The 10,532-nt window shown below is 53.8% G+C and overlaps 1 protein-coding gene across 1 annotated transcript in view; it reads right to left on the minus strand.

Moving 5' to 3' along the window:
* Positions 1-285: 285 nt before the first annotated feature.
* The window catches only part of TMEM240 (transmembrane protein 240), a 13,677-nt gene continuing 3,430 nt past the window's right edge, over positions 286-10,532 (minus strand). Inside the window, exons 2-3 of the mRNA XM_010164891.1 lie at positions 2,750-2,958; positions 286-434 (exon numbers count right to left, since the gene is read on the minus strand). Coding sequence (XP_010163193.1) covers positions 286-434; positions 2,750-2,958 — 358 coding nt within the window. The remainder of the gene's footprint in view (positions 435-2,749; positions 2,959-10,532) is intronic.

Consider the following 10,532-nt stretch of genomic DNA (forward strand, 5'->3'; position numbering starts at 1 on the left):
TCTTTTCTCTTTTTTTCCTTTGTTTTTTGTTTGTTTGTCTGCTTTTTACATATATACACGAGTCTGACAATAAAATGTGGACCACAGTGCAATGTCTGGGCTGCGTAGCATCCAGGACGGGCTTAGTTGTGCATCGTGGTGTGCCACAGGGACACACAGGATGGATAAGTAAAATCGTGTCCTCGGCTGGCTTCCGTAGAGGAGCAAACTAGTAGCTGTTCCCCGGGAAGAAGAGCAAAGTCCTTTTTAAAACCTCACTGCAGTCACTGGAGGGGAGGGCGTTCCTCAGAGGTGCCGTGGGCTCGGGTGCCCGTTATGGTACAGCTTCTGTTTGATGTGCACCATGTTCCCAGTCGCCTCCTCGTACTGCCTGTGATGACGTTTTCTGAACTCCTTTAAGTTACAAAATTTTGGAATCCAAGACCAAGAATTGTCTGGAAGGCAGAAAGGAGAAGAAAGATGAGATAGAACAATAAAATAATAGAATCAGAGAATGGTTTGGGTTGGAAGGGACCTTAAAGCTCATCCAGTTCCAACCCCCCTGCCAGCAGCAGGGACACCTTCCACTAGACCAGGTTGCTCAAAGCCTCATCCAGCCTGGCCGAGAACACTTCCAGGGAGGAGCAGCCACAGCTTCTCTGGCCAACCTGGGACACTGTCTCACCACCCTCACACCAAAGAATTTCTTCCTCCCATCTCATCTCCATCTCCCCTCTTCCACTTTCAAGCCATCACCCCTTGTTCTGTCACCCCCTGCCCTTGGCCAAAGTCCCTCCCCAGCCTTCCTGGAGCCCCTTCAGGTACTGGAAGGCCACTGGAAGGTCTCACTTCTTAACCTCTTCTTAAAGTCTTTGAATATGCACACACAGGGAGGAAAAAAATGAAAGAAAAAAGATGGTTCAGCTTAAATACTAAATTAATTACTAGCTCTACCCTTGATCACTAAAAATAAAAACCTATGCAGTATCCATTCACAAGGAGGTAGGGCAGATGGTGACACTGTATCTGTAGCTCACAGCTCCATAATAAAAGCCAGCAGCTCTGAAGAACAATATCACTGTGTTCACTACAGCATCTCACCAAGCCTGGCTCTTGCCAACCCCGCTGACATCATGAGCACTGGTGAGATCACAGCCACAGGTGCTCGGATCAAAACCAGGTGTCCGTGGCCTCAAGATTGGCTCCATACCTCAGATCTCACTGGAAACTCTGACAATGAGCCTTCTGCTTGGGAAATGGCAGCAACACAGCCTCGAGAGAGTCCTGATTCAGAAACTGCTCAAGCAGGCTGCTGGGGATGGGGGAAGATTAATGAGAAATTAATATCATTTTGAGCTGAGTTTTTCGAAAGAGATAGTCCACTTCCCTAATTAGAATTTCTTCCAGGTTTACAGATAAATCTTCCTCTTGCTCACTCTCCTTTTTTCCTGAGCTGCAATTTAACAGACACCATCAGTCAGAGTGAGAGAGACTGATTTGTAGGGACACTGCCATGGAATTTCAAGTCATTCACTATTATAATAGTTTTTTCTGTCTTTTTTCCACTCCAACAATTAAAGTCCATGGGATGTCCATGCTGAGAGAGCAAAGAGGGGCAGAGAGGGGCTCTGAAGGAGCATCTCTAGGTCATTCTCAGGATGTTCATAGAATCACAGAATTGTTTTGGTTGGAAAAGACCTTTAAGATCATCAAATCCAACCATAAACCTCACACTGCCAAGTCCACCTCTAAACCATGTCCCTGAGCACCACATCTACACGGCTTTTAAATCCCTCCAGGGATGGGGACTCCACCACTGCCCTGGGCAGCCTGTTCCAATGCTGACAATCCTTTCAGTGAAGACACCTTTCCTCATATCCAATCTAAACCTCCCCTGGCACAACTTGAGGCTGTTTCTCTTGTCCTGTTACTAGGGAGAAGAGACCAAGACCCACCTTTCTCCACCCCCCTTTCAGGGAGTTGGACAGAGCCAGAAGGTCTCCCCTCAGCCTCCTTTTCTCCAGGCTCAACACCCCCAGTTCCCTCAGCCAGGAACTCAGCACACTTGTGCTCCAGACCCTTCCTCAGCTCTGTTGCCCTTCTCTGGACACGTTCCAGCACCTCCATGTCCTTCTTGGCATGAGGGGCCCAACACTGAACCCAGCACTCAAAGTGTGGCCTCACCAGTGCCCAGTGCAGGGGAAAATGTTAGCTGGGGCTGCTGAGCTAACTGGGCCAAAGACTAACTAGTGTGGCTTCCCTGTGGGGCTGATGTCTCTACTCAAAAAATATTTACACATCTGGAACAACCATGAGGACGGGGAAACCTCAGCTGGTGTGTCCCTGACACGAGACAGAGATGTCTGTCATTGTCACCACATTGTGACATGTTCACACAAACAACAGGAGGCTCCACTCCAGAAGCACGTGCCTGGCTGCAAGTTACACGCACAGAAAAACCCAGATTTCAGGGAAGTTTGGTCTGGCCTGAAAATATTCTGCTCACATGTGCAGACATACAACCTCCAGCTGCCCACCTGCCCACAGGTAAACACGGTCCTTCCCTTCAAACACCCCTTTGCACCAACACACGCTTTATATTTCCCAAAGCAGAGCCCTCGAGGTGAGGATCCTGGGCTGGATAGTCCCACCTAAACATTCCTGATTGTACAAAGAGAACCATGTCTAACATGGTGTGGTGGACCTCCTCCCTCCAAGGACAGGGCAAGGGATTGAGGGAAGAGAAGGGAGCCCATGAGGCTGCACTTACCATACCGTCGGCTAGTTCTCCAGGCGCGCACTGCATAATGGAGAACACCATCCATCCACACCAGAAACCAGCTTATACAAAAGCCCAGCAAAAGTCCCAGCATCAGATCAATCTCTTGCTTGGTTACATTGTCAGTCACAAAGTAATTCTCCGAGGAGTCCACCACTGATTGATCCCCATCATATGGAATAACATAATGGACATGATGCCTGTTGTAGGGAAGAGAAACAGGGAAAAGCATCAGTGGAGAAGAGCAGAGTACATGTTCCATGCAGTGCCTGCTTTTGTGGCCAGGGGGCTGGTTTAACACCATTGCTTTGAGGTTCTACCAACATCCCTAGGAGCAGAAGTCTTGGGTTTTTTTGTGTCAGTGGAGGAATTGGCAGAGAGCGAGGCAGAAAAGGACAGAAACCTGAACCCATGTCTGGAGCTCGTGTCACGTCCCTGACACAGGCTCTGTAAGTTCATCCTCTGTAGAACAGAAGATAATGTTAAGGACAGCAGGAGGTTGGAGCGGTCACCCCCTGGAGATGTAAGGGACACTCCTGCGTTCATGTTCGCAGGCTGAGGTCAGTGACACTCTGCTCCTCTGAGCACACACAGGGAGAGTGCAGCTGCGTAGCCCTGCAAGTGTGACCGTGACGTGGTGCCTCGTAGGAGTTAGACGAGTCCTCTGCTACGCCGTCCTGCCAGCACTGGCAGCTTCACGGCACTTCTCCAGCTGTCTGAGCTGGTTTGCTTCACGTCCCATCTCTCAGAGCAAAATGAGAGTCGTATCTTTCACATATTAGAGCAGAGCATGTTCACAGCCATGGAGGAGGGACTTGAAAGCGTGCCTTGAATTCATCCTCAGACAGCAGATGGCAGAGACCCTGCAGCAAATCACTCCTGGAGAAGTCATGCAAGCTCTAAAACCCTCTCAGGTTCTCTTACTGCCTGACTGAGGTGGTTTGGAATCATAGAACCATGGAAGGGTTTGGGTTGGAAAGGACCTTTAAAGGTCATCCTGGAAGTGAGCAGGGCCATCTTCAACCAGATCAGGTCTCCTTAGAGGGACCGCAGGGACTCTGGAGCCTTCAAAGACTCACGTCTCCCTCAGGGGTTCTGGTGAGATTGGCCCCATACCTCACACTGGAACCGTGCCTGGGTTCATTTGTGCAATGAGAAGGTAGAGACCAAGCTTGAGATGATGATGCTGAACTGCTTGAGAGACCCTGGTAACTTGGGGAAAGCAGGGAAATGACAGAGATGGAGCGAGGGAGCTGGAGAGGAGGGAAAATAAGGCAGGTCTGTGGGGGCTGAATGGGACCAGCTGCGACAGGTGAGCTGAGCTGGTGGGACAGGAGGATCCCAGGTGACAAGGGATGCAGGACGTGAGGCAAAACTGGGAGCAAGCTGCTCTGGAGCCTCTGCATCTGCTTTACATGGCTCTCAACTTTCCCTGAGGGCACCCAGGAGCCATGGGGCTACCCAAGCTCCACGCTGAGTCACCTCCCTCTTCCCACCACCTGACTTAGAGGCAGGCACTGCTTGGGCAGGAGCTGTCACTCTGCCAGGGAGCCCGGGAATGGCCAGGTAGCCATGGTGAGGGGCTCTCAGCAGTCCCCCATGCCTGCCAACACCGCTAAGGTGGCACGTGTCAGACCACAACAGCCCTGGCACAGCAGCACGGATCCATCTCCAGTGCTCCCAGCTCAAGGCCAGGGCACAGTTGCATGGGCTCACCCCAGATTGCCCAGTGCCACCAGCATCACCTACCCTCACATCCCTCCCACAACCATGGACCCAGCCCTGCTCCCACATGCAGGAGAGGAGACAGTCGCTGGAGGCCTCTGAATATGCATGAGGTGCAGGTTGCTCAATAATCACGCCTGAGAAACGTCCAAATATTTACACAAACAAACCTCCACTCAAAGGAACCTACTGAAAACAGCCCTAATCTCAGCAGCAACTTAATGGAGGCCACCTGCACCAGAGGCACCAGCTCCTGGCAGATCAAGACATGTAGGGCTGGTGTGCAACCTGCTGTCATGGCGCGTGGTGGGTGGAAAAGGCTGCGTGGACTGGAAGCCCATCCAGCCCATCCAGTCCTGCTCTCCACCTGCATTCTGCAAAGGCCCCAGTACAAGGGACCAGACTGGGGCAGCAGCAGAAAGGAGATGCATCCAGGCCAGCTCTGATGGCAGCTCAAAGGGACCTCATACCTCCTCTTGCTGCTTGGTTTGTAATTAGAGACTTTTTTCCCCCCTCATTTGGCCAGGGGAAATCGAGGGAGCAGAGGGTGTGTGAGGCAGGACTCCCCACAAGGGAGCTCTTAGTCATGAACGAGTGGCCTCTCATTCATTTCATCATCACAGCCACGCACCTTTGCTGAGGTGGCAAAGACAAGTGTCACCCATGTCCCAGTGCCATGGGTCCCTCCTTAGTTTACTCCCTTTTGCTTCTTTCAGTGTAGAAGCAGCCTAAGGGCTGGGTCCACCTCCAGAAATCTAGACTCCTTGAAATGATCAAGAAGTTGAGTGCCTCAGCAGGAGCTGGTAGGTATCAACCCTGCATCACTGTGTCACAACCCACAGGACTATCTAAAGCCTCTTCACACAGAGCATCCCTACCAGCACCATCTCTGGGGCTGAGAGAAGCAAAACTCCCCAGTCAGACACATCAAGGACAGCCCTGTTCCTAGGGAGGGAGTGGTGACCTCTCTCCACACGTGAGGTGGTTTTCACGTCGGGTCTCACACACACACACGTGCAGCACGACCAGCACGGCAGTACCATGGACACGACACTCTCCTCGTGCTTCACAAGAGGTTTTTCCTGCTACACAGTCTGTTTTCTTCACAGCTCTTGTTCTCTGCCTGCAAGACGCTGAGGGAAGGGACACAGTCACCTCTTCCCTACCTTGTCCCGTTCCTCAGCGCAGGCTGACTCTGCACATTGCAGTGGGATCTCCTCCAGCTCTCCTGGCTTCCTTTGGGCATCACTGGGCTGATCAGCACCTTGGGGGCAGCAGGAAGGGCTGACACTCCTTTTGCAGCTCCCTTCCCATGTGCCGGGGACTGTTTCCAAAGCTCAGTGATTTCAGAGTCCAGACTCAGAAGTGAAGTCCCTGTTTCTGCCCTGTAGCTTCCATAAAGTCATAGAATCACAGAATGGTTGAGGTTGGAAGGGACCTCTGGAGGTCACCTGGTCCAACCCCCCTGCTCAAGCAGGGCCACCCAGAGCCAGTTGCCCAGGACCATGTTCTGATGGCATTTAAATATCACCAAGGAGGGAGACCACCACCTCTCTCAGCAGCCTTTCCAGTGCTCAGTCACCCTCACAGCAAAAAAGTGTTTCCTGATGTTCAAGCAGAACCTCCTGTGTTTCCCTTTGTGCCCATCGCCTCTGGCCCTGTCACTGGGCACCAGTGCAAAGAGCCTGGCTCTGCCTCCTTTATACCCTCCCTTCATGTATTTATATCCATTGATAAGATCCTTCCTGAGACTTCTCCAGGCTCCACAGCACAATGACTCTAGGTCTGGAGGTCATTTAGATCTAGAGACTGCAGATGGAGTGGGTCAGGCAGAAAGACAACATAACCAGCTTCGGGGCGCAACTGAAGTTGGCAGCAATGACTTTCAACACAGCCCCCCCAGTGTGACCACACCAACGTACCCATCAGCCACAAGGCACATCTCAGACAGACAACGGAGGGAGGCAGCTCCAGGAAGGGGCAGCTGGGTGACCCTTTCTCATGTTTTTGCGTAGGCTGGGCACACAAAGTTGGCTTCCACCATCCTATAAGGATGGATTCAGTCCTCACAGTATCCCTGTGCCAGCCCTTTGCCTGTCCCCTGGACCGTCATGCCCCCAGGGGGAGAAAGGAGTCAGTCCTGCTGGATGATGAGCCACCAAGATGTCCAAAGGGGATTCATAGGAGGTAAAATTCAACAGAGAGCAAAAACTTTCACCTATCTGGATTTGCCAACTTCATTTTCCAAGTCTCAGAAATCAAAGTTGGATCCTAGGTGCAAATTTCCTTACCAGAAAAGCCTCCTGTCACTAAATGACCCCAGGAAAGCAGTGGAGGCTCTGCACTGCTACCTTCTGGGCAGCTTTTGGGAACCCTGAGTTACCAGAGTAATTCTGTGTGGTAGAGATGCCAGTGGTGAGTTTCTTCTCCACAGAGATTTCTGGAAAGGGCTTCGCAAGGCTCAGGGAAGGTGAATTTTTCTTGCTAGTGCAACAGTTGGGAAATCTGGGCTGCAGGGATTAGTATGCTCTGTTTTGCCTTAACAGGCTTGAGTGATGCTGCTGAGATGGGGAGGAGAGCAGGGACAGACCCCCAGAAGGTCTCTGTTGCAGCTCAAGCCCTGGGGGATGTTACAGGCGTGAGTCAGAGACGCTGGCGCATCAGCTCAGCGCGATATTAATAGTGCGCAAAGGTCCAGGGTCCCCACTGCACATCAGGGGAACTGGAAACTGGAACGTGGCCTGGATGGCTCTGGGGGCTGGATCTGGTGAGGGAACGTATCACCTCCAAGCTGAGCACAGTGGGGGTGCAGCAAAGCCACCCCCAGCTCCACGCCGGGGCCCTTCCCCGGAGGACAGGTAGTGCTGGAGTTCTCGCAGTGCAGCTCCTCAGAACAAATGCTTCTGCCCAAACCTTGTTTGCAGAAACGTGGCCATCCAAGGGCTGACACAACCCTCCAGCCAGTGCCTGTTTCACCAACCAAAGGCCTTTGGGAAGAGACACAAACCTCCTTCAGCCGTGTGTCACCTTAACCAGCAGATAACCACCTGACGTGGGTGTGAGGACTCTGGGGTTCACAGCATCCTCAGCTGTGAGAGCTGTCACAGAGTACATGTGGTCCTCAAAAGGTAAACCCATGTCCTGTCCATGTTTTATAAGAAGAAGATGGGCCAAATAACCTGAGGGCCAATTCCTGGGCAGATCAAGCTGGTATCATTTGTCACAACAGATCCAGGACAAATTATTCCTACTAGGTCAAACGTGCGCTCCCTCCCTTCCCGTGCTGTGCACCCAACAGCCATGCCCACCCCTGACGTGGTGGAGCTTCCCCAGGAAGCAGATGTAATTATAGAAAAAGCAACGTAATCCCACTTCAGGCCAGAAACACCTTCCAAAGCTGGAGGGTCTGGTCTGGTCACTGCCAGCAGCTGCTCTCCTGAGAGACTGGATTTTCTGAGCTGTCCCCAGCCGGGCAGCACCTGGCTCAGGTGAGAAACAGAAGCTGCTGGACAAAGGGAACACAGCGTTGGTGTCTGTGCACGTCTGCTCGAGCTGTAGCATCCCTGTCCCCTCTCCCAGTCCTTGTGACAAAGGGGGAAGACCTCCTGTCCTCCTCTCCTCCCTCCCAGGGCGCAGTGCCGCGGGCTGGAGCAGAGCCCCGGCCAGCACAGCTGGGAAGTTTCCCTACGGAGCTGCCCAAAGCGCTATTGTCCCTTCCTGTGACCTTGTGCGTGTGCTGGTGGCTGCTGCAGCCCAAGCACAGCACCGGGGCCTTTCAAAAACCGCCACGGATCTGTCATTCGCAAGGCAAAGAGCCCATCACGGCCTCCACGCTTCCCACTCCCCCCTCGCCGGGGATGTCGGCAGAGCTGATGCTCAGGCTCAACTCGGCTCCCTCCCGGGAAGGTGTCAGTCTCAGTCAGCAGGAGACATGTCACATCTCCCAGGCTCGTCACAACCTGGCTGGACCGACTCATTCCCCAGCTCCAGCTGGATTTGGAGGAACGTGGCTCATCCCACCTGGCTGGCCAGCCCCACGGCGTGCCCCACGGCGTGCCCCACGGCGGGGCTGCACGCAGAGCTGGAGGTGAGGAGCCTGTTCTGCATCCCTGTCTGACCTTGCAGCCTCTCCCCCGCGCTGCTGCCAGCAAAGCTGGTCTGCAGACCAGGGTGGATGGCACCATTGCAGAGGTGAAAACATCTCCCTTGGCTACCAGAAGCCCAAGAAAGACCTGGTGGTCTCCAGCACCAGGCAATGAGTGGTCCCAGGCTCCCAGCACATCCACCCAGGATCTGGGGACAGAGATTTGATGACTTTTCCAGAACAGCTGGAAAGGAGGAAGCAAAGCAGCAAGGTCCTCTCTGTGTACCCCTGACAGTGTGCTGCTTGCTGGGGACACTGGCCTGTCCCTCCTCTGAGTGTGGAGCATGTAGTTGCCTCTCCAGCACCAGGCAATGAGTGGTCCCAGGCTCCCAGCACATCCACCCAGGATCTGGGGACAGAGATTTGATGACTTTTCCAGAACAGCTGGAAAGGAGGAAGCAAAGCAGCAAGGTCCTCTCTGTGTACCCCTGACAGTGTGCTGCTTGCTGGGGACACTGGCCTGTCCCTCCTCTGAGTGTGGAGCATGTAGTTGCCCCAGTGAGCAACATTATTGACCCCAAGCTGCCACCAAACGTTGCTCCAGCACCAGCACTGCCATCCTCCCTAGTCACTGGTGCCACCCCAGCATCAGGGCAGAGCCCCAGCCAGCAGTTACCTCACCCATTTCACCCACTGCCACCCAGTGCTCAGCCACTCTCCCGGGCAGCAGCCCATCACACTGCAGGGTCTCCAGGCTCACCAGCCTCTCAGGGTCCAGCATAGCCTTGTCCTGAGATGTTCCCTAGTGAGAGCAGGGCTGGAGTAGCTGACTGGGGGGTTGGACAGACCCCAGCTCTCTGCAGGGCACTGGCCTTCAGGTGAGGCTGATGCTCCTCTCCGTCCTTTCTAACCCCGCTCACAGGGAGAGACTTTGCCTGGGAGGGAAAGACTCAACCAAGGTCACTCAGAAGGTCAGTGGCAAGGAGAATATGGGCTGGAGCTCCTGAGGTCCCTGTCCTTTCCCAGCCAGGGAACTCGCGAGCCCCTCGGGCTGTTTTGATGGGTCTTTGCTCCATGCAGGTGTCATCTGTTCTCTCCAACTCACCCTCCCTCCACGGACAGACGCCCTTTAGTGTTTTTCCTTTGCATGACATCACCTAGCTCCTGATCTGCTGCCAGCTCTCTGCTTCCAGACAGGACCCTTTACTGGCTGGGACAGAGACATTCAGCCTGGGACAGTCTGCAGTCCTCCACAGCCCTGCTCTCTCCTGGGAACAGGTACATCCCCAGGAGGGACGACCAGAGGGACTGGGCTGTCTGCAGGTGAGCAGGCCCCAGCAGAGTGACTTGGACAGCCTGAATATCTCCACATGCTGAGGACAGAGGGTGCCAAGCTCCCCTAGGGATCTGCTCCAACAGAGACATTCCTCCATGGCATCAACAGGAGCCAGCAAGGGTGTAAGTGTGGCTGTCACCCTGCCTTCCTCCAGCAAGAAGGCAGATGTTGAGACTGGAGCAGTCCCCGTCATACCAGGCAGGTCTGTGCAGGCTCAGTGTCAGCACCAGGACATCAGTCTCTGCTGATGTTCTTACTCCGTGCACCATCACCACAACCCTTCCCATCCCCAGCAGCTGGCAGGACTGGTTTCCAGATGCTGGTCTCAGAAGTGCTGGAAGCTTTGCCGTCATCAGCTCTAGTGATACCAGGAGTGCAGCCGAATGGGAAAGCACTTGTCCAGCCCAACAGCAACACCTCACCTGCATGGAGGAGTAGATCTGCTCCCACTCACAGCCCAGAGGACTGTCCAGCTCAGCTCAGAGCAGGATGGCTCCTGCAGCAAAAATACACATCAGCCTTGACCACCTGGTTCTTTGCACTGGGCAGGAGAACAGGGCAGGTTGGACATGGACCCCCAGACAGTGTCATCTCCCAGCACCATGCAGCCAACCACGGGGTCTGGTCCC

Source organism: Antrostomus carolinensis, unplaced genomic scaffold (genome assembly GCF_000700745.2).
Source record: "Antrostomus carolinensis isolate BGI_N321 unplaced genomic scaffold, ASM70074v2 scaffold8583, whole genome shotgun sequence".
NCBI classification, from domain to species: Eukaryota; Metazoa; Chordata; class Aves; order Caprimulgiformes; family Caprimulgidae; genus Antrostomus; species Antrostomus carolinensis.